This window comes from Doryrhamphus excisus, chromosome 9, assembly GCF_030265055.1.
Source record: "Doryrhamphus excisus isolate RoL2022-K1 chromosome 9, RoL_Dexc_1.0, whole genome shotgun sequence".
Classification (NCBI taxonomy): Eukaryota; Metazoa; Chordata; class Actinopteri; order Syngnathiformes; family Syngnathidae; genus Doryrhamphus; species Doryrhamphus excisus.
The window spans coordinates 12,748,767-12,774,856 of NC_080474.1; the positions used below are offsets into that span (position 1 = coordinate 12,748,767).

The 26,090-nt window shown below is 46.2% G+C and overlaps 1 protein-coding gene across 2 annotated transcripts in view; it reads left to right on the top strand.

Moving 5' to 3' along the window:
• The window catches only part of ttn.2 (titin, tandem duplicate 2), a 179,643-nt gene that overhangs the window by 97,816 nt on the left and 55,737 nt on the right, over nt 1-26,090 (top strand). For both annotated transcript variants that reach the window (XM_058081579.1, XM_058081580.1), the window contains 54 exons: nt 31-318; nt 404-700; nt 1,727-1,913; nt 1,979-2,094; nt 2,160-2,459; nt 2,644-2,943; nt 3,029-3,134; nt 3,291-3,487; nt 3,568-3,873; nt 3,949-4,102; nt 4,183-4,307; nt 4,391-4,509; nt 4,865-5,045; nt 5,130-5,432; nt 5,547-6,041; nt 7,339-7,641; nt 7,737-7,893; nt 7,976-8,118; nt 8,187-8,305; nt 8,375-8,552; nt 8,633-8,917; nt 8,988-9,281; nt 9,368-9,667; nt 9,767-10,075; nt 11,022-11,239; nt 11,462-11,776; nt 11,933-12,047; nt 12,134-12,442; nt 12,527-12,708; nt 12,810-12,939; nt 13,025-13,176; nt 13,306-13,453; nt 13,532-13,752; nt 13,842-13,938; nt 15,317-15,613; nt 15,756-16,055; nt 16,134-16,448; nt 17,115-17,338; nt 17,463-17,613; nt 17,676-17,957; nt 18,032-18,334; nt 18,420-18,725; nt 19,586-19,867; nt 20,087-20,274; nt 20,543-20,654; nt 20,740-20,878; nt 20,987-21,150; nt 21,219-21,370; nt 21,567-21,723; nt 21,809-22,090; nt 22,201-22,500; nt 22,844-23,137; nt 23,277-25,281; nt 25,396-26,083. In XM_058081579.1, the coding sequence (XP_057937562.1) occupies nt 31-318; nt 404-700; nt 1,727-1,913; nt 1,979-2,094; nt 2,160-2,459; nt 2,644-2,943; nt 3,029-3,134; nt 3,291-3,487; nt 3,568-3,873; nt 3,949-4,102; nt 4,183-4,307; nt 4,391-4,509; nt 4,865-5,045; nt 5,130-5,432; nt 5,547-6,041; nt 7,339-7,641; nt 7,737-7,893; nt 7,976-8,118; nt 8,187-8,305; nt 8,375-8,552; nt 8,633-8,917; nt 8,988-9,281; nt 9,368-9,667; nt 9,767-10,075; nt 11,022-11,239; nt 11,462-11,776; nt 11,933-12,047; nt 12,134-12,442; nt 12,527-12,708; nt 12,810-12,939; nt 13,025-13,176; nt 13,306-13,453; nt 13,532-13,752; nt 13,842-13,938; nt 15,317-15,613; nt 15,756-16,055; nt 16,134-16,448; nt 17,115-17,338; nt 17,463-17,613; nt 17,676-17,957; nt 18,032-18,334; nt 18,420-18,725; nt 19,586-19,867; nt 20,087-20,274; nt 20,543-20,654; nt 20,740-20,878; nt 20,987-21,150; nt 21,219-21,370; nt 21,567-21,723; nt 21,809-22,090; nt 22,201-22,500; nt 22,844-23,137; nt 23,277-25,281; nt 25,396-26,083 (14,390 nt within the window). The remainder of the gene's footprint in view (nt 1-30; nt 319-403; nt 701-1,726; nt 1,914-1,978; nt 2,095-2,159; nt 2,460-2,643; nt 2,944-3,028; nt 3,135-3,290; nt 3,488-3,567; nt 3,874-3,948; nt 4,103-4,182; nt 4,308-4,390; nt 4,510-4,864; nt 5,046-5,129; nt 5,433-5,546; nt 6,042-7,338; nt 7,642-7,736; nt 7,894-7,975; nt 8,119-8,186; nt 8,306-8,374; nt 8,553-8,632; nt 8,918-8,987; nt 9,282-9,367; nt 9,668-9,766; nt 10,076-11,021; nt 11,240-11,461; nt 11,777-11,932; nt 12,048-12,133; nt 12,443-12,526; nt 12,709-12,809; nt 12,940-13,024; nt 13,177-13,305; nt 13,454-13,531; nt 13,753-13,841; nt 13,939-15,316; nt 15,614-15,755; nt 16,056-16,133; nt 16,449-17,114; nt 17,339-17,462; nt 17,614-17,675; nt 17,958-18,031; nt 18,335-18,419; nt 18,726-19,585; nt 19,868-20,086; nt 20,275-20,542; nt 20,655-20,739; nt 20,879-20,986; nt 21,151-21,218; nt 21,371-21,566; nt 21,724-21,808; nt 22,091-22,200; nt 22,501-22,843; nt 23,138-23,276; nt 25,282-25,395; nt 26,084-26,090) is intronic.

Sequence of the window (26,090 nt, forward strand, 5' to 3'; positions counted from 1 at the left end):
ATTGTTGATCCTTTTTGTCTGTCTGTGTAGAGCCACCAGAAATCCATTTGGACTCAAAGCTGCTTGCTGGTCTGACTGCTAAAGCAGGTAGCAAGATTGAATTGCCTGCCGAGGTGACAGGCAAACCCGAACCCCGGGTGAAGTGGACTAAGGCTGACCTGGTCCTCAAAGCTGATGATAGAGTCGCCATCGACACCAAACCCGGGCACTCCACCGTTACCATCTCCAAGACCAAACGAGATGACAGCTCCACCTACATCATTGAGGCCACAAACAGCTGTGGTCGCGCTACTGCTACTGTTGACGTCAACATTCTTGGTAGGTGTGGTCATCTAGACACGGCAAAATTATGTCAAATGTTTGAAAATGTAATATGTCCCATACAATCCCCCCAAACTTGCAGATAAGCCCGGCCCCCCAGCTGCCTTCGACATCTCTGAAATTACCAATGAGTCCTGTTTCCTGGCCTGGAACCCACCACGTGATGATGGTGGCTCGAAGATCACCAACTACATAATCGAGCGACGTGCTGTAGACAGTGAGATTTGGCACCGGCTCTCCTCCACTGTCAAACAAACAACCTACAGAGCAGTGGGTCTGGTCAAGTTGAAGGAGTACATTTTCAGGGTCTTTGCTGAGAACCAGTTTGGTGTGGGTCTACCAGCAGAACACCCATCCATCATCGCGAGATATCCCTTCGGTAGGTTGCCTGACACAGTCCGCTTTACATATAGTCTTGACTGTAGTACAATTTGGGGTTACTGTTGCAGACTAAGGATCAACCGATACATCAGCCGGCTGATATATCGGGCCGATATTTGCATTTTTTCCTTATATCGGTATCGGCCGATACACGCGTGGCATCCGTCAGGCATCTGCCAGGGCAGTTTTGTGTTGCCCCGGCGGCAGAGGAACCCGCAACACAAGTAGTCGCGTTACCCCGCCACCACTGTTGAATCACATCAATAGCGCGTTTTCACAAGTAATAGAGTTAGCTTGCTTTTAAAACTTTACCAAGCCCATCACAATTCACTGGGTGATCGCTAGGCATAACAGTTTAAGTCACGGTGTGACAACAAGAAAGCCCAAAAACATCACATACCAACGCAAAAAATGAACAACTATGCAACTTTTAAATGCGTGTCGTGTTATGTGTGTGCGCTCTCTCCGAGCACGCACGCACACACACACAGAAGGAATTGGAGCAGCCGTGTCTGCTTATGAGAGGTCTTTATCATGCACAACACCAACTTTAATGATGAGAGAAATGTTTTATATATCGTACTAAATTGTGTCAGTGTGATGTGTTTGTGTGTGTGGAGGCGCGGGGGGGTGCGCGTCACGCTGCGGAGGAGCAGTCATCACATCGATGTGAGATAAATTTAAACTACGACAGAAATGTTTTGCACATGGTTGAATATTTATTCCTTTTAAAGTTGATAATGCTGTTTAAATGTGTGTTTAAGAAAGCTGAATCCTACTGTGTTCAGTGTTTCCATTTCAATAAATATTTGTTTAAACATGAGACCTGTAATATTGGTTATCACGGTCATTTTTTCATGTAAATTGAGGGATCAAAAGCAGTATCGGCCACAAATATCGGCCCAAGCTAAATCGGCCATCGGCTGAGGGTGATGGAAAAAAATCGGTATCGGCATCGGCCCCAAAAAAACCATATCGGTCGATCCCTACAGACAGTGTATCACCAACGTCTGTTTTTTTTCAGACACCCCCGGCGCACCCTACAAGCTGGAGCCTTCGGACATAGCCAAGGACTCAGTGACTCTTAGCTGGTACGAGCCTGATGAGGATGGAGGAAGCCCAATCACAGGGTACTGGGTGGAGCGATATGAACCTGACCATGACAGGTGGATGCGATGTAATAAGCTGCCCATTAAAGACACCAACTACAGGTTTGTTAGAACAATCTAGTGTTTTGTGGAATTTTTGGTTAAAAAACATTTGTTTTCCTTAACAGGGTCAAAGGTCTTCCCACTAGGAAGAAGTACAAGTTCAGAGTCCTCGCTGAAAATCTGGCCGGAACTGGAAAGCCAAGCAAGGAAACTGAACCAATCCTTGTGAAAGATCCAATTGGTACAATTGTTATGATTGCATGTCTCTGCTCGAATCTGTTTCTAAAAACCTTACTGTTCTTCTAGATCCTCCATGGCCTCCTGGTAAACCCACAGTGAAGGATGTGGCAAAGACTTCATGCTTCCTGATGTGGACCAAGCCAGAGCATGATGGGGGAGCAAAGATTGATGGCTATGTCATTGAGATGCTCAAGAGTGGCACAACAGATTGGATTCGTGTGGCAGAGAACGTCAACATGACCGAGTACTTCTTGAAAGGCCTGATGGAGAAGCAGGAGTACTCATTCAGGATTCGTGCAGTCAACATAGCTGGAGAGAGCGAACCCAGCGATCCCAGCGACCCTGTTCTCTGCAAGGAGAGACTCAGTAAGACATGCAAATTATTGGACATAGAGTAGGCAGATTCTAGTCAGTCTGGAATTTTACACACTAAGCTGTTCAATGACTGTAGAAGACATAACATTGTAATACTGACATAACCACATGTAATTGTGGTGATGGTAAAACATTTTACAATAATTTATCTGACAACACAAATTTTTCTCCTTAGACCCACCTTCAGCACCCCGCTGGCTTGAGGTCATCAGCATTAGCAGGAACAGTGCTGAGTTGAAGTGGACGGTTCCCGAGCGTGACGGAGGATCGCCCATAACTAACTATGTGGTGGAGAAACGGGACGTCAGACGTAAAGGCTGGCAGGCTGTGGATACCACCGTCAAGGAGCTGAAGTACACCGTGACCCCGCTCAATGAAGGCTCTCTATACGTGTTCCGTGTCGCAGCTGAGAATGCTGTTGGCGTCGGCCCATTCTGCGAGTTAGAGGACTCTGTACTGGCTAAGGACACTTTCAGTGAGTTAACAGGAAGTTCAGCCAAATGTTCAATCATTCTTGTGTTTGTTGGCTGTACATGAAAGGACGTTTCCGTTTGATTTAGCCACCCCCGGGCCACCATACGCCCTCGCCGTTAATGCAGTGACCAAAAGATACGTGGACCTGCAGTGGGAGGCCCCTAAAAACGACGGTGGTCGACCAATCCTTCGGTAGGTCACATGACCAGATTTTGAATGGTTCATGTCCGAGTTGTAAACAGGGTTAAAACTCACACAACCCAACTGGTTTGTTAAAACTAAAAAGTACTTCAAATAGCATTTACAATGATATCATGAATGTATACTTAACTCTCTGGGACCATGCAGGTATTCCATTGAGAAGAAAGAGAAGCTTGGAACTCGCTGGGTAAAGTGCGGAAAGACTTCCGGGCCTGACTGCAAGTACAGAGTCACTGATGTCATAGAAGGAACCGAGGTTCAGTTCCAAGTCCGGGCTGAGAACGAGGCTGGAGTCGGACATCCTAGCGAACCCACCGAGATCCTGACTATTGAAGACCCAACAGGCTAGTCAACCGAACCACACAATCCACATTCTCATTTTTGTTTTCCACCGTAGCTGAAAAATCACTTCTTGTCTCTGTAGGTGTCCCGTCTCCTCCCATCGAGCTGCATGTGACTGCCGCCAGCAGGGAATTCCTGTCCATCGGCTGGAAACCTCCACAGAGGGACGGTGGCTCCCCCATCAGCGGCTACCACATTGAGATGTGTGAAGCCGGAACAGAGAAATGGATGAGGGTCAACTCTCGTCCCGTAAAGGAGCTGAAATACACTGTGGAAGAAGGAATCGTTCCTGAGAAGGAGTATATTATGCGAGTGAGAGCAATAAACGCTGTGGGAGTCAGTGAGCCCTCCGAAATCTCGGAAAACGTTTTTGCCAAAGACTCAGACTGTAAGTACTGTCGGTTTCAACATATCTTGAGTATGATTTTGTTTATTTGACATTTGCTGCTTTCTTTATTACCAGGTAACCCCACGATAGAATTTCAGACTCTTGACCTGGTTGTCGTGGAGACAGAGAAGCTGCACATCCCAGTTCCTTTCAAAGCCGTTCCCTCGCCCAAAATCACTTGGCACAAAGACGGGAAAGAGCTTAAGGTCGACGATCGTCTCGGTCTGAGGTTGGTTCCAAATTGTTCTCATGTCTCTCGTAAGTCCGTTTTAATGACTGGTAGCTGATTGGATTGTTTGTGCTCATCAGGAAAGAGTATACGTCCTGTCACCTAGAAGTCGATAGCAGTCTTCATTCTGATGCAGGCCAATACAAAGTGACATTGGAGAATAAGCTAGGGTCTGCCAGCGCCACCATCAACGTCAAAGTCATCGGTACTCAATTGAACCACGTTTGCTGTGTTAATGCTCATCAATATAATGTTTTTAACCAATATTTCAACATTATCAATCAACAGGTCTTCCGGGCCCATGTAAGGAAATTGTGGCCTCTGAGATCACCAAAAGCTCCTGCAAGATCTCCTGGGATCCTCCTGACTATGATGGCGGAAGCCCAATTCTTCACTACGTCCTGCAGGTCAGTACCATCATGTGTTTTTTTGTACTCCTGAAGGCTCAACAGAGAAATTACGTCTAGATTTATACTAGAACATTAACAGTTAATGAACGATTAAGTTGTTTGTAATAAAGCAACAGACCCAAAACTATCGCTTACACAATTAAATAGCTTCAAAATCTGAGAAAGATTACTCTATGGAACATTTTGAAAATATGTTCAATGCAGGTTAAATCATTTTGAGTGCACCTGTATGTTACGTTTCTAGCTGGAAGGTTCAAGTCAGAGTCTGCTTGCTTTCAAGATCCACAAGTGTTGAGATGTTGCAAAAACAATGCTGCTGGTGTTTCTCTGACTGACTGTTGTGTTCTGGCAGCGGCGTGAGGCTGGCAGGAGGACATATGTCAACATGATGTCTGGAGAGAACAAAGTAAGCTGGATCGTCAAAGACCTCATCCCCAATGGAGAGTACTACTTCAGAGTCCAGGCAGTAAACAAGATTGGAGGAGGAGAGTTTATTGAGCTACGCAACCCTGTTATTGCTGAAGACCAGAAACGTAAGAACAAGCTGTTTTTTTTACAATTTGTCGGAACTCGATGGTGGAGCTGGGACAATTTAACTGTGTCTCATCTTACATCAGATCCACCTGACCCGCCGGTGGATGTGGAGACCCACAATCCCACATCGGGCACCATCACGCTGACCTGGAAACCTCCCATGTACGACGGAGGTTCCAAGATTATGGGCTACATCCTTGAGCGACAACAGAAGGGTGAGGACAAGTGGGAGAGGTGCAACGACTTCCTGGTTCCGGTGCTTTCCTACACCGTCCGAGGACTAACAGAGGGCAAGAGCTACGCATTCAGAGTCAAAGCTGAAAATGCAGCTGGGGTCAGCGAGCCATCACGCAGCACCCTGTTTGTCAAGGCCTCAGATGCTGTTGGTGAGGATGAACAGTTGGGAGCACAATGTGCACAACAACACTTTCACTTTTTCTGCTGGAATGTCCTGCAGCTGTCAATGTCTCAATATTATTTTGTCTTTATTTTGTCATCAGATCCTCCCAAAGTCTTCCTCAGCGGGAGTCTGCAATCTGGCCTGAGTGTGAAGCGAGGCTGTGAGATCTGTTTGGACGCCAACATTTCCGGCTCACCATACCCCCAAATCACCTGGTACTGGAACAACCAGGTGATCCGACCCGAGCCTCTCCGCAAAAGGACTGAGAAACCACTGAAGAAAAAGGTGGAGAAGAAGGAAGAGATAAAGAAGGAGGAAAGTGAAGGAGAAAAGAAAGAGGAACAGAAGGAGGCAGCAGTGAAAGACACGGAGGAGAAAGGGGAAGAGAAGAAGGAGGAGGTTACTGAACCTGAGCCTGAGGTGGAAGAGTCAGACTACCCGACTCTTGGCGAGCGTCTATCCATCAACAACAGCAGGAGGGGCGTGTCCTCCGTAGTTGTTAAAGACTCCATCCGTGCTGACCACGGCGTCTACATGGTGAAGGTGGAGAATGACCACGGCATTGCTTCAGCAACCTGTGAGGTCAACATACTTGGTGAGAACGCCAGTCTTTCTCCTCAATTTCCTTGCCTCCTCGAGGACTGTGTAGACCAGTGATTTTCAACCTTTTTTGAGCCACGGCACGTTTTTTACATTGGAAAAATCTTGTGGCACACCACTAACCAAAAATGTTACAAAATGTCACCACGACCTCACACGTGCATCAATAAGTCTATCGGAGGAACAAGGTAGGTTTTGCCACACGGACCAATATTACATTGCTCTGCCAGTCTTTACACCACAGACACTCGACAGTAGCCACGTTTTTACATGACCAGTTTTTCTCTTTCCTAATGACCTTTCGGGAAACAATGGTATCCATAGAAAGGAATATTCCAATCTCTTGTCTACATGCACCGTGAAAATCAAACAGAATAGTCAATAGGACATGCACAGTAAAACGTAAACACCAACATCACGTGACACCGGCTTCCCCAAGTTATTCTTTCACTTGTTGGAATAACTCCGTATTGCCAGTTTTGGTCTATCCAGTCTTGAAATTTAGTTTGAATCAAAAACAAACTTTGCTTAGTCCAGTGCCGATTGCTCGACTCCATTTTTAAAACTGAAGAACGTCTGGATCTGCGTGTTATGTCATATCTGAGCATGCGCTGAAAGAACGCACCCGGGATAAATTTAAACAGGAAAAGATCAAATTCAATCTTGCTAATACTTTATAATTAAAGTCAGGACATGTTTTATATAGATATATATATTTTCTTTTTTAATAAAACTGCACTTGTGAATAAAGTATAGAAGGGTTTAGATTCTGTCCACAGATGGCGGTAAGACATACAAAAGCTGCTTGCCAACCGCCAATAAACAACAGAAGAAGAAAAACACCTCGAAGAAGAACGCACCCTGACTTTCCGTTTGAGCGGGTACAAGATACCATCCCTGTTCAATTCTTTCCGTTTGAGCAAATAAAAAAAAAAGGAATTGGAATATTTGGGTCCATGTATACTATTGACATAATGGCTATTGACATAATATTTGCAAATGATGATTAATAAATGTTAATTATAAAAAGTGATATTGGATAATTCCTCACGGCACACCTGACGGTTTCTAAAGGTACACTAGTGTGCCGCGGTACAGTGATTGAAAATCACTGGTGTAGACCACAATTATGATGAACTGTCACTCTTTTCTTTGCAAATCAAACTGAATCTGACCAGAATGGCAGAATTTTGTTCTGCTTTGCATGAAAGTCCATGTCGTATCTGTTGAGAAATCAGTCAAAGAAAAAAAACAACAATTTTCAGGGTCTAAAAGTCTTGTTTTGTTATTAGACACACCTGGGCCTCCACTCAACTTCAAGTTTGAAGAGGTGAGGAAGAATTCAGTGATCTGCAAGTGGGATCCGCCTCTGGATGATGGTGGCAGTGAGATCCTCAACTACACACTGGAGAAGAAGGACAACTCCAAGATAGAGCTCGGATACAGTTGTGTCACCTCAACACTGAGAGGATGTCGCTATCTTGTGCCCAAACTCATCGAGAAGAAAGAGTACATCTTCAGAGTTGTAGCTGAGAACAAGTTTGGAGCTGGTCCACCTTGTATCTCCAAACCTCTTGTTGCTAAGAATCCCTTTGGTATGTTGCATTTTAAAAAATGTTATCAATACATGGCCAGAATCACATGTGCTACATTACTAAGCTAAGCAATCACATCTCTACTTCCTTCTCAGAACCACCTGAGGCTCCTGAAAAGCCACAGATCGATGACATCACAGCTAACAGTATGCTGGTCATCTGGAACGAGCCAAATGACAACGGAAGCCCCATTTTGGGATACTGGGTGGAACGGCGTGAGATCAACAGCTCTCATTGGACTCGCGTCAACAGGTGGAGAAATGTGACATTGGTTTACCTGCCTGACGTTCTTCAACATTTGGTGTGATAACCTTTTATTTGTTCACACCTACAGAAACATCGTCTCTGACACCGAGCTGAATGTTGAAGGACTCATTGAGGGCCTGACGTATATCTTCAGAGTGGCAGCTGAAAACCAGGCGGGGCCCGGAAAGTTCAGTGTCCCTTCAGATCCTCAGACAGCCCAAGCCCCAATTTGTATGTAAATTATCTTCAGCATCACACAAATCAGAATAGCGGTGGACATTTTCAACTTGTTTGCGCAGTACCTCCTGGACCACCAGTGCCACGAGTGGTTGCAACAACGGACCACTCGATTGACGTTGAATGGGATGTGCCCGCCGACAATGGAGGCGGAGAGATCCTGGGATACCACGTGGATAAGGTCAGATAACATTTGCTATTAATCAGTGAATGTGAAACACAGCTGTACATTTTCACTGGTGTTCCTCAGGCTATCGCTGGTACCAAAGACTGGTCCAGGTCTACAGAACGTCCATGGAAGGGTCGAGCATTTACTGTATATGGAGTACGCGAGGGAGCCAAGTACTTAGTCCGAGTCATTGCCTGCAATGCTGCTGGAGAGGGAACACCGGGTTTCACAGAGTCTGTGTTCGTAAGGAATCCAGCAGGTCAGCCAGAGAGCCATAAAATCGAAAAAATTGTCATGTTAAGTATTATCATTAAATTCTTTTTTGATTGCTTTTTTCAGAGATGCCTGTGGTTGAGCTGGACATTTCAGTCAAGAATGGTGTAGTCATCAGAGCTGGTGAGATGCTTCGTGTTCCAGCCACAGTCACCGGTAAACCCTACCCATCCATCACCTGGACAGTGGATGATGCCAAACCTGACAAAGAGCGTGTGGAGATTCTCACAGAAGGCAATGACAGCATTGTTTCAGTTAAAAATGCACAGAGGAAAGACTGTGGCAAATACCAGATCTCTGCATGTAACCCAAGTGGTACCAAGTCTGCCTCCACTCGAGTGGAGGTCATGGGTAAGTGGAAGTGCACAGTTATGTTTTCAATCAGAAGAGGCAGATAGATGTAAAATGTTTTTGTGGGCAGATGTTCCTGGACCTGTCACAGACCTGAAACCAGTGGTTGTCACCCGTAAGATGATTTTCCTGAACTGGGATGACCCAGATGACGATGGTGGAAGTGATCTGACTGGCTTCATTGTGGAGCGCAAAGATGCCAAAATGCACACATGGAGGCAACCTGTTGAAACTGCCTCCTCCAAGTGTGAATGTGTGGGGATCATGGAGGGACAAGATTATATGTTCCGTGTCATTGCCAAGAACAAGTATGGTATGGGCCCACCTGTTGAGCTGGGACCCATCAAGGCTGTGGACCCACAAGGTGGGTCCAACGATCCCTCGATGGTGATTGGTGTATCCGTCTATTGGTATACTTTATGTAAATATTTTACATTGCTGCTTCTGCAGGACCACCATCATCACCCGAGAAGTTCCACTACACAGAACGCACAAAGAACTCTATCACCCTAGCCTGGAGGCCACCTCGCAATGATGGAGGCAGTCCAGTCATCGGCTACTTTGTGGAGAAGAAGCGGCAAGATCAGCAAGCCTTTGAGCCCTGCAACACAGAGATCTGCCCCAACATGACCATGACTGTGGAGGGCTTGGATGAGGCCTGGATGTACGAGTTCAGGATTAAGTGTGCAAACCTGATTGGAGAAAGCGAGCCATCTATTCCACTGACCGTGGTCATCCAAGACGATGAAGGTATGCTGAGTACTTTTACACGCTGTTGAATGGACCAAGATGCTTTGATTTTAGTCTGAAGGATTGTATGTATTCATGTGATTCATGTGTCCTTCCCAGTGGCTCCTGAGATACACATGCTGAAGACGTTCAAAGGGGATTGCATCACTGTGAAAAAGGGTGAACCTATCGAGATCCCCGCTGACATACTGGGCCTTCCCATCCCCAAAGTGGAGTGGTCCAAAGATGACGTGGTGATTGAGAAGCCAACAGAAAGCCTGCTGATGGACACTGAGGTGACCGGCAGGATGAACTGCAAGTCAACGCTGTCTATACCTACAGCCAACAGGAGGGATCGTGGCAGCTACACCATATGTGCCTCCAACAACATGGGCTCAGCCAAGCACACCGTGTCCATCATGGTGCTAGGTGAGTGAAAACCTACTATCATGCTGCTGAGTTGAGAGCTATGAATCTTCATATTAACTGCGCTGTTACCATTCCCTATTCTAACATATGTAGCTCAGACCAGTTACATCAAATCTGAATGAGGCCTGACACATTGAACAACCAATTCAATTATTAAAACACAGATATTCTGTTTAGTGGGTGTACTTTTGTAATAAAAGCAACAAACTACTGTGTAACAGAGTAACAAAGAAACTGCAGACTTTGCATTAACTGTACCTTCAAATTTGTTTTCAAGGTATATATTTTTGAAAAAATAGTAATTACCTATTTTTGGCACCCCCTGGCAGTCCAAGGGACCTTGGAATTGTACTGACTGGCCAATGACTGCCCCTGGCCAATACCACTCATCATACATAAATTGACAAATGTGTAATTAATCCACGTGAGCTGTGTCTGCTGATATCACTCCTGGATGATGAGTATAAAAATTGGCAGTATAAAGCCCTGATCGGAGCATCCCTATGTTTTACATGCAGAAAACAGTGAAATACATACAAATAATGAATAAAATGGATACATGAACATTTAACTGCACTTTTACCTTTATTGAAGACTCTGCAAAGTGTGGCAGAAGGAAGGTAGGGTAGGGCTGTTTCACCATAGTCCGTTACTCAATTTAACTTAACTTAAAGGAGTAGATGGTTAGAGTTGTATACTTGCTCACCAACCATTATACACACTGGCCTGGCTCACTTTCTATAATGCGTCCCCCTTAAACTCACCCCTCTGCAACCTGTGTTATCTATTATAACAGACACTACCATCATTTGCTGTGAGGTCTTTCTTGAATTCAATCGTGGTTTTGACCTTCTTTCCAAATTTTTGTTACTTGCAACTTTCTTTGCTGTTTTGGCGGGTTATTTTGCAGCCAAAATTCAAAGTTAATTCTGTTCTCTCCATCCAGACCGCCCCCTTCCTCCCAGGAATGTGACAGTGTCGGACATCAAAGCAGAGTCTTGCTACCTTCAATGGGACGCACCCTTAGACAATGGTGGCAGCGAGCTGACTAACTATATTGTTGAGAAGAGGGACATGACACCGGAGGAGGCAGAGGAGGAAGGACAGGAAGTGGAGCCCCAGTGGGTGGAGGTTACCAACAGCATCATTGACAGGAAATATCGGGTAGGTGCTGTTAGAGCCTATCTTGCCGATAATTATATTTTATTTTTGACATGCATTCGGTTTCCATTGAAATGCTTCATGTTACAATTCATAATTCCACATGTCCGAAAAGGAGTAGGAAGAAGGAAAGAAGGACAAGCCTCTCCAATTGCTAATACATTTGTTCACTTCCTGTATTCAATATTGTGTGGATTATTATAAAGACTATCCTCCTTGCTGTAGGTGTGGAATCTGGAAACCAACAAATCCTACCTGTTCCGTGTAAGAGCTGAGAACCGCTATGGCAAGTCTGACCCCTGCACAACTCAGGAAGTTCAGATCACAGACCCCTTCGGCCTTCCGGGCCCACCAGAGAAACCGGCCATCACTGAGTATTCAAAGACCTCCATGACCCTGACCTGGGAGCCACCACGAGACAACGGCGGCTCCATGATCATTGGCTACTGGCTGGAAAAGAGGGAAAGAGGCTCCGCTTATTGGGCCAGAGTCAATAAGATGCCAGTCACCAAAAGGGGAATGAAAGGCTGGGAGTACCAGGTTTGTGTTGATCTCTCTTCATAGATCATACAGCATTGCAGTAACAGTGCCTTCATTAAAGATAGTAATAAATGTGAAAATTAATGTGAGAAAGATTAATGTTTAATAAGAGAGTCTGCTCATCACGACATGACAATCGCTTCTTTTTCCTTCCAGGTGACTCGCCTGATTGAAGGGAGTGAGTATGAGTTCAGAGTTGCTGCCTTCAACTCAGCAGGAACTGGACCATTCAGTGGACCATCTGACCCAGCTTTTGCTGTTGACCCTCTGAGTGAGTAATTGAACATAGATTTGCATAAAAATACACAATATTTCTCTTTTGTGCATCATTCAAAACTAAATATTTCCACTCTGCAGCACCTCCCAGCATGCCTGCAGCCCCTGTGGTGGCTGACAAGACAAAGCACAGTGTCACGCTATCTTGGAAGCCACCAGAGAAGGATGGAGGAAGCCCCATCAAGGGCTATATAATCCAGATCCAAGATGAGGGCAAATCAGATTGGGTGAGGGTGAACGATCCAGAACAGCTGCATCCCACCACTGAGTTCACCGTGCCAAGTCTCCGTGAGCTTAAACGCTACCGATTCAGAATCATTGCAGTCAACGATATTGGCGAGTCAGACCCCAGCCCCCGCACCAGCGAGGTCTTGGTTGAAGAAGTCCAGCGTATGTTTTTTTTTTTGTGCCATAATGTCTTAACAAATTGAACTTGAATTGAATCATCATTGATTGTTTACTCTCATGTCTCAGTTCCACCTTCCATCACCATTGACCTCGTGGTAGATGACCTGCTTTATATCCGGGCTGGAGATCCAATCAGGATCCCTGCCATCATCAAGGGACGTCCTGCACCAAAGGTGACATGGGACTTTGATGGAAAAGCAAAAAGTCATAAGAAGAAAAAACTGCACACACTTCCAGTGGACTCTGAGGTAACCTCTTCCAGTGAGATTCTCACACAAAAAAAAGTACAAGCTTAGTTGTACTTTTGTAGTGTGTATGCTCCATACTCATCATGCTTGTGTTTACTCAGGTTGAGTCCACAGACACCACATCTACTGTAACCGTCCCTGTCAGCCTGAGAAGCCACTCTGGACGCTACACCATCACCGCAAAGAACAAGTCCGGACAGAAACATGTCAATGTCAGAGTCAACGTCCTTGGTACTACTTCATTGTTTGAAAATATAGTAAATATAAAAGTAACTGCTTGTGACTATGTTTGTTAACCTTTTTCTTATCGGCTCAGATGTTCCTGGACCTCCAAAAGAGCTGAGGGTGACAGACATCACTCGTTCAACCATGAGGCTGATCTGGAAACTGCCTGACAATGACGGTGGAGAAAGAATCAAGAGCTACTTTATTGAGAAAAAATGTGTCACAGACAAAGCCTGGACCAAGGTAAAGGATGTGTTATGATCTTGATTAGCAAGAATTATTCTTCTTATCAATGGATAATACTCAAAGTTTGCTGCATGAATCCTGCAGTTTGTCAAAGGTTAATTGGTGAACCGTATGATTGTTGGTCAGGTGAACACTGCCTGCGCCAGTCAAGCTTTCGTGGTACCTGGCCTTTTGGAAGGACAGCACTACCTGTTCAGAGTGCGAGCTGAGAACAGGCTGGGATTCGGCCCATTTACTGTTACGACTGATCCTGCTCAGGCCATGGACCCAATCTGTGAGGACAGGCTTATTTTTCCTCTGAAATACCACCGACCTTAATTGTGTGCTAACAATGATTTCCCCACACCCTCAGACCCACCTGACCCCCCCATCCATCTGAAGGTCAATCTGGTGACAAAGAACACGGTCACTCTGAGCTGGGAGCCGCCCAAAAATGATGGCGGCTCTCCTGTTAAGCATTACATCATTGAGCGTTTGAGCTGGGACACAAGTGGCAAAGAAAAGGAGACATGGAAGCAGTGCAACAAGAGAGATGTTGAAGAGCTCACATTTGTAGTGGAGGACCTGAAGGAGGTTTGTCTTGAAGTCCTGCTGCTTCTATAATTGAGTTATAGATTGAACAAGACAAAATACAGTGACACTGTGCTGTCGCTCTCATGCAGGGAGGAGAGTACGAGTTCAGAGTGAAAGCTGTAAACGCTGCCGGGCCAAGTAGACCCTCCGCCACCGCCGGACCATTGGTCATTAAGGATCAGACATGTGAGTAGGACCAATGTCTCTTGGGAATCATAGAACGTACCAGCATGAATCTGACATATTCAGATTAGAAGATAGCACAGAAGGCTGCACATCGAATGAGTGGTTAGCGTGCAGGCGTCACAGCTAGGAGAACCGAGTTCAATTCCACCCTCGCCCATCTCTGTGTGGTGTTTGCATGTTCTCCCTGTGCGTGAGTGGATTTTCTCCGGGTACTAGGGTTTCCTCACACATTCCAAAAACATGCTAGGTTAAGGGAAACTGGCGACTCCAAATTGTCCATAGGTATGAATGTGAGTGTGAATGGTTGTTTGTCTATATAGTACATAAGTCACATTTTTTGCGGGTAATTTATTTTACAAACTACTTGACCAAAACAGACATTACATCCTCTTGGAAGGCAAGTTCTAACACTAAAACAATAGAGAACAGGCTGAATAGGTGTAAGATATGCTAACACAATGGTTATTCAGCTACACAAAAAATAAACATGAACAGAAAAGGTGTTCAGTGTTTAACATAAACAGTTTTTTCATTTATAAGTCGCTCTGGAGTATAAGTCGCAGGAACAGCCAACCATGAAAAAAAGTGTGACTTATAGTCTGGAAAATTATGTTAATAGTTTAATTTTATTTGAACATGCATACAAGATACTATGGAATACATCACATAATTATATAATATATAGACAAACAACGGGCGGCACGGCGTTCGAGTGGTTAGCGCGCAGACCTCACAGCTAGGAGACCAGGGTTCAATTCCACCCTCGGCCATCTCTGTGTGGAGTTTGCATGTTCTCCCTGTGCATGCGTGGGTTTTCTCCGGGTACTCCGGTTTCCTCCCACATTCCAAAAACATGCTAGGTTAATTGGTGACTCCAAATTGTCCATAGGTATGAATGTGAGTGTGAATGGTTGTTTGTCTATATGTGCCCTATGATTGGCTGACGACCAGTCCAGGGTGTACCCCGCCTCTCGCCCAAAGACAGCTGGGATAGGCTCCAGCACCCCCGCGACCGTCGTGAGGAAAAAGCGGTAGAAAATGAATGAATGAATGAATAGACAAACAACCATTCGCATTTACATTCATACCCACGGCCAATTTAGATTCGCCAATTAACCTAACATGCATGGTTTTGGAATATGGGAGGAAGCCAGAGTACCCGGAGAAAACCCCCACACACACGCAGCGGGAACATACAAACTCCACAAAGAGTTGGAGAATCAAACCCATCTCCTGACCTGCGCCCAACATGCTAACCATTAGGGCATCGTATAGGTTGCTCATTTAAGTTAATTTATCATACATAGTCCCAAAAAAAGGTTATGAATTGTTTTCAGTAATGAAGTAACATGGCATCTGGCTTCCACCTGTGTTCCAGGCGCTCCCACTATCGAGCTGCGTGAGGTCATGGAGGGCGAGGAGGGCTGTGACCTTAGCATTGTTGCTAAGGTGAGCGGTTGTCCTTTCCCGACGCTCACCTGGTACAAAGCCAGTCTCTCCAAACCAGAGGAGAAGGCTGCCGTCCAGTACGACCAGCACATTAGCAGACTGGTGAGCCGGGACAAGTGCACGCTGCTGATCCAGCAGGCCAGCAGGGAAGACAGCGCCTTATTCAGCCTGACAGCCAGCAACAGCCTGGGCTCGGTCACAAAGGACATTAAGGTCTTTGTGCTTGGTAAGGCACTCATTTTTTAAGTTCATGATACGAATTATAATAACTAAAGGGAAATTGGCATTTCACAGTGTATATATTTTGGTTTTATACCACACCTACATTTTCACATTTGAATTGACACTGATATAATGATTCCCCACAGGACCTCCTGGTCCCCCCGTAGGACCAATCAAGTTTACCGAGGTGTTTGCAGAGAGGATTGGACTTGCCTGGAACCCACCGACAGATGATGGTGGCTCCAAGATTACCAACTACGTCATTGAAAAGCGCGAGGACAATCGGAAGTCTTGGGTGCACATCTCAAATGACCCTAAGGAGTGCGCCTACCTGGTGACCCGCCTGACTGAGAACCACGAGTATGAGTTCAGAGTCATGGCGCAGAATAAGTTTGGTGTCGGGCCACCGTTGGTCAGTGAGCCAGAGAAGGCCAGAAACCTCTTCAGTGAGTGCAAACATCAACATTGAAAGCAACATTGAAGAGCCACAGAAGGACTGTACTGATGCTTGTGTTTTTATACAGCTGTGCCCGGTCAGTGTGAGAAGCCCACAGTGACCGATGTCTGCCTGGAGTCTATGACTGTCAACTGGGAGGAGCCTAAGTACGACGGTGGTTCCTCCATCACTGGCTACTTCATCGAGAAGAAGGAGACAACCAGTAAGCGTTGGACCCGCATCAGCCGCGAGCCAATTCGGGCGCTGCCGCTGGGCAACAACTGGGACGTCACCGGCCTGCTAGAGGGTGCCATGTACCAGTTCAGAGTCATCGCAGTCAATGCTGCCGGCTGCGGCCTGCCTAGCGTGCCCTCTGATCCCATGCTTTGCAGAGACCCCATCAGTAAGTCAGCTAGTATTTAGCTGTTTCAGTATTTAAATGTTATATATGGAAAATGTAGGCAGCACGGTGGTCTAGTGGTTAGCGAGCAGACCTCACAGCTAGGAGACCAGGGTTCAATTCCACTCTCGGCCATCTCTGTGTGGAGTTTGCGTGTTCTCCCAGTGCTTGTGTGGGTTTTCTCCGGGTACCCCAGTTTCCTCCCACATTCCAAAAACATGCTAGGTTAATTGGCGACTCCAAATTGTCCATAGGTATGAATGTGAGTGTGAATGGTTGTTTGTCTATATGTGCCCTGTGATTGACTGGCAACCAGTCCAGGGTGTACCCCGCCTCTTGCCCGAAGACAGCTGGGATAGGCTCCAGCAACCCCCGCGACCCTCGTGAGGAAAAAGCGGTAGAAAATGAATGAATGAATATGGAAAATGTAGTCACATTTGTTTGTATATATTATACTTATTGAAGTACTCATATAGTCCAGTGTTGAGTACTCCATACTTGACATTTTGACCATTTTCACTGCAACATTAGTGAACTGTAATTTGTGAACGCACTTATGTGTATAAGTGTAAGCACGGAAGTACACCAATTGGAACAGCCTTATTATTTATCAAGATCAACACTGCTGAGTTTTTTGTAGCATTGGCAAATGTGTTTGTGCACATGCAGAGCCTCCCGGGCCACCGACTCCAAAGGTGATAGACTGGACCAGGTCAACGGTAGAATTGGAATGGGTTCCTCCATTGATTGACGGAGGTTCAAAGATCACAGGCTACATTGCGGAATTCAAGGAGGTGAACAAAGAGGAAGAGGAGAAGAAGGCTCAGAGGAGGCTCTTGCTGAGCACGAGTGAGGAGGAGAAGGAGCCTGAGGCCGAGGAGAGCTGGGAGAAGGTAAGCAAGTTCATTGAAGGTACTGGGTTGTGTTTTCCAATCTTTTCTGTATTCTCAGAAAGGTCTGAATTCCTTTTGTTGTTTTGTTGTCCTTCATTCCTGTGTTGTTGTCTTCTGTCTCCAGGCCAAGGACACAGAGATCAGAGGAACCAAGTTTGTGGTGGCTGGCCTCAAAGAAGGCGGTCTGTACCGCTTCAGAGTCCGAGCCGTGAATGCCGCTGGTGTTGGCGAGCCGGGACTGGTCTCTGAGCTGATCGAAGTCAAGGACAGGACAAGTAAGAAGAATTTTTTTGCGGGGGACTCATTCTTATATTGCTAATCATCTATCCCTGTTCAGTTCCACCTGAGATGGACCTGGATGCCTCCGTGAAAGAGAAGATCGTGGTCCACGCGGGTGGAACAATTCGAATCATCGCCTACGTGTCCGGCAAACCAGCGCCGGTGATCAGCTGGTGCAGAGATGATGCTGAGGTGCCCAAAGAAGCTGTCGTGGAAACGACAGGTATCTCCAATTCTCTGGTCATAAAGAACTGCAGACGCCAGCATCAGGGCATCTACACGCTCTGCGCAAAGAACGAAGGTGGCGAAAGAAGGAAGGCAGTGATTGTGGAGGTCTTGGGTGAGTTCAAAGGTCCACATTTCTCAAGATAGCTTCGACTTGGGTAAGCGCTAAATCATGTCTCTTGCCTTCAGATGTCCCCGGACCAGTCGGCCTCCCCTTCGCAGGCGAGAACTTGACGAATGACTCCTGCAAGCTGACCTGGTACTCTCCTGAAGATGATGGCGGCTCTGCCATTACCAACTACATCATCGAGAAGAGGGAATCGGACCGCATGGGCTGGACCTCTGTGTCCTACACAGTAACCAGGAACAACGCTGTGGTACAAGGACTGCTCGACGGTAAAGGCTATTTCTTCAGGATTGCTGCAGAGAACATCATCGGCATGGGACCTTTCATCGAGACAGACAAAGTGGTGCTCATCAAAGATCCCATCTGTAAGTGGACACATCGAATTGTGACTGAAAACCAAACTGGGTTCAAACAGGAAGTGACAATGTTCAATGTGGATGTCTCTTTTAGCCGTACCAGAGCGTCCAGAAGACCTTATCATCACCGCTGTCACCAAGGACTCAATCTCTGTTGCCTGGAGGCCACCAAAATACGATGGTGGTGCCGAGGTTACAGCGTACGTTCTTGAATCTCGCATGATTGGCAGGGATAACTTCACTCGTGTTGGCGGTGAAGACAAGCTGATGGACAAGAAGTTCACACTTACTGGACTGAAGGAAGGCTCAAGTCACGAGTTCAGAGTGTCGGCTGTCAATCAAGTGGGACAAGGCAAATCTTCCTTTGCCACCAAACCTGTCCAGTGCAAAGATGAGCTGGGTGAGTAACACAAAAGGAAGGCGTTTGTACTATTATGCCCCCTATAGCAGGGGTCTCAAACTCAATTTACCTGGGGGCCACTGGAGATAGGGTCTGGGCAAGGCTGGGCCGCATCAGGTTTTCCAAAAAAAAAAAACACACATTTATTAAAAACAGAAAAATATACAAACTTTTTCAGTGCTTCGGTTCCGATTTTCGACAATAAAAGCTCTGATAAAACATTCCACTGTTCTCAAATATCTTAATTTTTATTTTTCTACACAAAATAAGATGAAAAATAAATAAACAAATCAAGAATAAAGAAAATCAAACAATCAGTAATAAATAAATATAATAATAAAAAAACGGCAAATAATAAAAACTTAAGAAACCACATATAGTTGGTGGGTAGACAAATTATTTTTTTCAGTTTAAAATTAACAAAGCATTATTAGAGCCCTGTAGACATGACAAAACACGACTATAGTCACATTTATACTTTTTTTATTTACAACATATTGCGCAACTGCAGGGTCTTGAGACACATGCTAACTCGCAAACTAGAGAGCTAGCGACCTAAACGGTAGCCTTCAAGTTATTTCCTTTAAACTTAAATAGTTAAAAACTTACCACTTCCACACGGATGGGGAGGATAACTATTAACAGTTATTTAACCTTTAACATGAACATTAATCAAACGCAATAATTTTTTCTGGGTACATGATATCATACAGCATCCAACTCAAACTTTAAACATTAAACTTTCATATCAAGGCGGGGGCCTCAAACTAGTGTCACATTTGGCCCGCGGGCCGCGTGTTTGAGACCCCTGCCCTATAGCGTAACCCTGAATAACAGCATACATTTTTTTTGCCCCTCAGAACCACCATCTTTGGACCTGGACTTCAGAGACAAGATAATGGTGAAGGTTGGAGACAGTTGTTCACTGTCTGGACGCTACAGTGGCAAACCAGTCCCAGCTATCACATGGACAAAGAATGACGAGGAGCTGAAGGCAGACAAAGACATCAGCTTCCATAGCACCAGTCGTCACCTCAGTCTGAACATCAGCAAGGCCAAGCGGGACCACAGTGGCCGCTATTGCGCCACTGTGGAAAATGCAGCTGGAACTCGCACCGGAATCTGCACTATCACTGTGGTCGGTAAGTCCCAACAGAATTCCAACAGTGACATCAACAGTACAGGTGAAGATATGAATGACTTTGAAAGTCGATTCTGTATTTCTGGCGGTCACAATTAAAATGTAAATGCATGAGACAATTCAGTAAGGATTTGGGCAAAGAGAACAAGACGACTAATATGAAAAAGTTGATCAATTACAGTGGCAGTCATACTAACCTATGAACGCTTTCACCTGCCAGATGTTCCTCAGCCTCCAGAGGGCCCCGTGGTGTTTGACGAGGTCTACAGGAACCACATGGTCATTTCCTGGAAGCCTCCTCTGGACGACGGAGGCTGTGCTATCTCCAACTACATTGTTGAGAAGAGAGACACCAACAGGGACTTGTGGATGCCTGTCACCTCATCCTGCACCAGGACCACCTGCAAGGTTGGTGCTAAGGCTCGAGCCACTCACTTCTGACATGAAGTTGTATGACGGCAGAAAAAAATGACGCTGAGCAATTTGTGAGGTCTGATTTTTCCCTCGTAGGCATTTTTGTGATGCAAATGTATTATGCTTTTGAACGCATATTGTTTAGAGCAGCCAGACTCTTTACTTTACCCAGCAACTAGCTGGAACTACTTTCCTCAGCACTGAAGTCCAGGTTGGTTTTAGCATTATAAAATATATCAATGTGGACCATTTCTGCTTTCAGGTGCCAAAACTGATTGAGGGTCGAGAATACATCATCAGGATCATGGCACAGAACATCTACGGCATCAGCGGACCACTGCTGTCCGCAGAGGCAAAGGCCAGAGACATTTTCAGTAAGTGCTGTGATGGCTTTTGTTTTGGGAGGATTGATCAATTGAAAATGGGTTAATTGCAACTGTGTGTATGTTTCCACCACAGAGGTGCCTGATGCTCCCAAACAGCCTACAGTGAAGGAGGTGTACCATGACTGCGCCCTCATTAGCTGGGAGCCCCCTGCAGATGGAGGGAAGCCGATCACAGGATACATTGTGGAGAGGAAGGAGACGATGGCTAACAGGTAAAAACACATTGATGTTTGCTGCTGCATATCACTTGTCCCACTTGTTGGATCCAAAGTCAATTCATGTCAGTGGCGAACAGATCAGCTGGATTATTTGCTTTCCAGATGGGTTCGGTGCAACACAGAGAGGATCCATCCCAAGGTGGAATACTTGGTGATGGACCTGCTTAAGGGTTGTGAGTACGAGTTCAGAGTCAGCGCTGAGAACATAGTGGGTGCTGGAGACCCCAGCCCACCATCCAAGCCAGTCTTCGCCAAAGACCCCATCGGTAAGACATATAAAGCACAACATTGCTTGCCGGTTCGGTTACATAAACTCCTCCCTTTTCACTCACAGTGAAGCCTAGCCCTCCACTTAACCTCAAAGCTGTGGACCATACCAAAGAGTCGGTGACTCTTTCTTGGCTGCCGCCCGCTGACACCGGAAGAGGAAAGATCTTTGGCTACCTGCTGGAGTTCCAGAAGGCTGGCGAGGAGGAGTGGCAAAAGGTCAGTTGTTTATTTATTTATCGGTTAATTTCATTTCAGTTAACTCTTCATTGTCCTCTCACTCACTTCAAGTCACTGCCACGAGAAACAAGGCCAATCTCAAGAGTTTAAAATGACCACAAGAGATTTGAACATTGTTTAGTACCTTTAAATAGCACTCACAGACCTCCACTTCCTTCCTGTTGTCATCCTCAAGGTGAACCAGACTCCAGATTCTTGCCAAGACACTAAGTTCAAGGTGATCAACCTGGATGAGGGAGCTCTGTACCGTTTCAGAGTTATGGCTGTCAATGCTGCTGGAGAATCTGACCCTGCTAACATAAAAGAACCAATCAGAGTGCAGGATAGACTTGGTGAGCTACCCAGACTTTATTAAACCACAATCACCACACGTGTTAGAAATACAAATAATTTTCAACATTTATTTTGCTGCTTTAGAGCCACCAGAGTTGATTCTGGATGCTGGGATGACTCGGGAGGTCAAGGCCATGGCTGGCACCCACATCACTCTAATGGCTGCCATCAAGGGCATCCCCTTTCCCACTGTCGTCTGGAAGAAGAACGATGCTGAGGTGCCAACCAGGGCAGACATTGAGACCAACCAAGAGGGCACCAAGCTGGAGATGAGGTTCTGTAACCGTGGCGACTGTGGAGATTACACACTCACCGTGGAAAACCCTGCTGGGTCTAAGACTGTCACCTGCACAGTTCTGGTCCTTGGTAAGGAGGGATCACATCCTGCTTAGCTATTCATTATTAAATATTATCTGTTCAGTTTTGAACATGTTTAGTCTTGCTGGCGCCATGACGTGTCCTTATTTGGTTTTTAGATAAACCTGGTCCAATTCAGCACCTTCGAGTATCTGATGTTAGGAGCGACTCAGCCTACCTGTCCTGGAAAGACCCAGAGGACAACGGAGGCGCCCGCATCACCAACTTTGTGGTGGAAAAGAAAGACACAGCCTCCACTCAGTGGGTTCCGGTCTGCTCCACATCGAAGAAACGCAGCATGATGCTCAAGCACCTGATGGAAGGAACGTCCTACACATTCCGAGTTGCTGCTGAGAACCAATATGGCCGCAGCGAATACGTGGAGACGCCAAAGGCTATCAAAGCGATGAATCCCCTCTGTGAGTAATAGTACAGTGTACAGGTCAAAAATTTAATTGGGTCTGGACTGGGAGTAACTGACAGCCCTTAACAGGATAAAGTTGGGGATTTTTCTCAAGAAAACGGGCATGTACAAGTTTTAGGAGAAAGTAAACGTTCTACTATTACTGGGTAGTTAAAGGTTTTGAGACAGATGCCGTTATCACCATCATAAAGTTTGTATTTCTGTTTTTTGGTGTCCTTAATCTCCCATAATAATTATGTTTTGTAACAATATAGCATCATTTTCAATTCAAAATTTTGATGAACTATGAATTAGAGACCAAGTAGCGCCCTTAAAGTTTTAACACCTTTTTCTTGCAGTCCCACCTGGTCCTCCCAAAGACCTGCATCATTCTGATGTGGATAAGACAGAGGTGTGGCTTGTCTGGAATTGGCCTGACCGAAACGGTGGAAGTGAGATCACCGGCTTCTTGGTGGAGTATCAAGAGGAAGGAGAGAAGGAATGGGATGAGTGGCAGACTGTCAGCATCCCAGAGAGTCATGTGACAGGCCTGGAAGAAGGGAAGACCTATCGATTCCGAGTAAGAGCGGAAAACGCCATAGGCCTCAGCAGACCCGACACCACTGTTCCTATCCTTTGCCAGGAGAAGCTCGGTGAGATTAAGGGAGAGTCTAATCGAATGATTAATTCAGTTAATGCTGTTTTTTTTAACCAGTGAAATAAATATAACAGTTGATCATTATGTAATGAGCACAACAGCTGGGTAAAACGGTTTCTGTCTTCTATCAACAGTGCCTCCAATTGTTGAGGTTGATGTCAAATTGACTGAGGGCATCACTGTTAAGGCTGGGACCACCATCAGGCTGCCTGCTATCATGAGAGGAATTCCAATCCCTACCGCCAAATGGTCGATTGAAGGAGAGGAGATCACCAGCGAAGGGAATATTAAGATCGACACCGACAACTTTTCCACCGTCCTCAGCATCAATGAGTGTACCAGAAATCACACCGGCACTTACCTGCTCACCGTTTCAAACCTTGCCGGGACCAAGACAGCAGCTCTGAATGTCACGGTGCTGGATGTCCCAGCGGCACCCATTGGACCGGTCAACATTCTGGAGGTCACTCCTGACTCCATGATGATCGAGTGGCGCCCTCCTAAGGATGATGGTGGAAGCCCTGTCACTAACTACATTGTGGAGAAGAGAGATTCCAATAAGGAAACATGGGGTGGAGTTAGCTCTGGCAGCCTTGCTACAAAGCTCAGGATAGTCCGCCTTCAGAAAGGAGTTGAGTATGTGGTTCGCATTCGCGCTGAGAACAAGATGGGCATCGGTGCTCCTTTGGAGAGCAAGCCCACTGTTGCTGAGCATTCCTTTATGCCACCAAGTCCTCCTGGTAAGCCACAGCCACATGACGTCTCTGAGGACGGTGTTACTCTTGGTTGGACCATGCCGTTGTCTGACGGTGGTAGTCAGATCACAGGTTACATAATTGAGCGGAGACACAAAGGAGGAAAGTGGATCCGTGTAAACAAGACACCTTGCAGAGACCTCAGGTACAGAGTCCTAGGCTTGTTTGTGGGAAATGAGTATGAATTCAGGATATTTGCTGAGAATAGCGCCGGCTACAGTGGCCCCTCTCCCATATCTGACCCCTGCAAGCCTTGCAGGCAGATCACTGTCCCAAGCCCCCCAGTCAACCCAAAAGTTAAAGATTACAGCAAGACTACGGCAGACTTGGTATGGACTAAACCCAACAAAGATGGAGGAAGCCCAATTCTGGGCTACACTGTGGAAATGAAGAAGGCAGATGCAGAAGACTGGAAGAAAATGAATCTGGATGACTTCATCAAGCAGTGCGCATACACAGTGAAGGGGCTGGAGGAGGGAGTCACTTACAGATTCAGAGTTTATGCCTCAAATATGATTGGAGATGGTGAGTCGAGAGAGATTCCAGAGTCCGTCACTGCTCAAGACATCCTTATTCCTCCAGAGATTGAAATGGACGCCACATGTCGTGAGCGTGTCACTGTGCGTGTTGGACACAACATTAACATCATCGGCTATGTCAAAGCCCGTCCCGACCCTGAAGTGCTGTGGTCAAAGGAAGAGACTATTCTGGAGAACAGCAAGCGTGTATCTATCATTCAGAACCTACCCGTGGTCAAGCTGAGGATCAAGGAGGCCACCAGAGGTGACCATGGTAAATATATTCTGAAGGCCTCAAATGAGGGCGGAGAAGCCTCCTGTGCCATCACGGTAAACGTGTTGGACAGACCCAGCCACTGCCAGAACCTCCACATGACCTATGTCACCAAGGACTCATGCATGATCAACTGGGAGGCGCCTAAAGACAACGGCGGATCTGAGATCACCAATTACATCGTGGAGTGCCGAGAGCCTAGCGTCAGCATGTGGTCCATGATCTCTTCACACTGCACCAATCGCAAGATCAAGACCAAGCTGATGGAAGGCCACGAGTACCTTTTCCGTGTCTGTGCAGAAAACAAGATGGGACCTGGACCCACTGTGGAGACCAAGGTCCCTTTGCTTGCCATTGACCCCATTGAAAAGCCAGGCGAGCCTGAGAACTTCAGGGCAACCGATATTGGCAAGAACCATGTTTACCTGAGATGGAGGAAGCCTGACTATGATGGTGGTAGCCCCAACCTTTCTTACAACCTGGAGTGCAAAGACAAAGATGCGGAGGAATGGGAAAAACTTAACACCGGCATCTTAACTGACACATTCTTTTTGGCGGACAAATGTGTAGAAAACCACACTTACACTTTCAGGTTTGTTATTGCATGAATTCAGATATCAGTCTTCTCAATATTCAATGCAAATAATTAGTAAGCCATTTTTAAGACATGAACTTCAAGCACTAAAGCACATGATTTGTTTTTCAGGGTGCAGAGTGTCAATGAAGGAGGGGAGAGTGGCTGGGTTAAACTTGCAGATATCTTGGTGCGAGAAGAGATTCAAAAGCCTGTCATTGACCTGAGGCTGGCCGGAACACTAACAGTAAAGGCTGGAGAGTCTGTCAGGATAGAGGCCGGCCTGAGAGGAAAGCCTCAGCCAGAAGTCAAGTGGACAAAGGACAAGGCGGTCGGAGACAACCCCAGAATCAGCTATGAAACCGGTTCTGATTACTCCAAATTCCTTTTGACCAAGTCAAAACGTACTGACTCCGGAAAATATATCATCACTGCCACCAACTCTGCCGGAACCTTCACTGCATATGCTAACGTTAACGTCCTGGACGTTCCCGGCCCTGTCAGGAACCTCAGAGTCACTGGCATTGGAGCCGACAAGTGCAGAGTGGTATGGGATGCGCCTGAGGATGACGGAGGCTGTGAGGTTGACAGCTATATCCTGGAAAAATGTGAAACCAGAAGGATGGTCTGGTCCACATACTCTGCATCCGTAGTTACACCGTACTGCAACGTCATTCGTCTGGTAGAGGGCAATGAGTACATCTTCAGAGTGAGGGCTGAGAACAAGATGGGAACTGGACCTTCAATGGAGAGCAAACCTGTCACTGTCAAGACTCAGTTCAACAGACCTGGACCACCTGATGCCCCAGAGGTTACAAAGGTTAGTA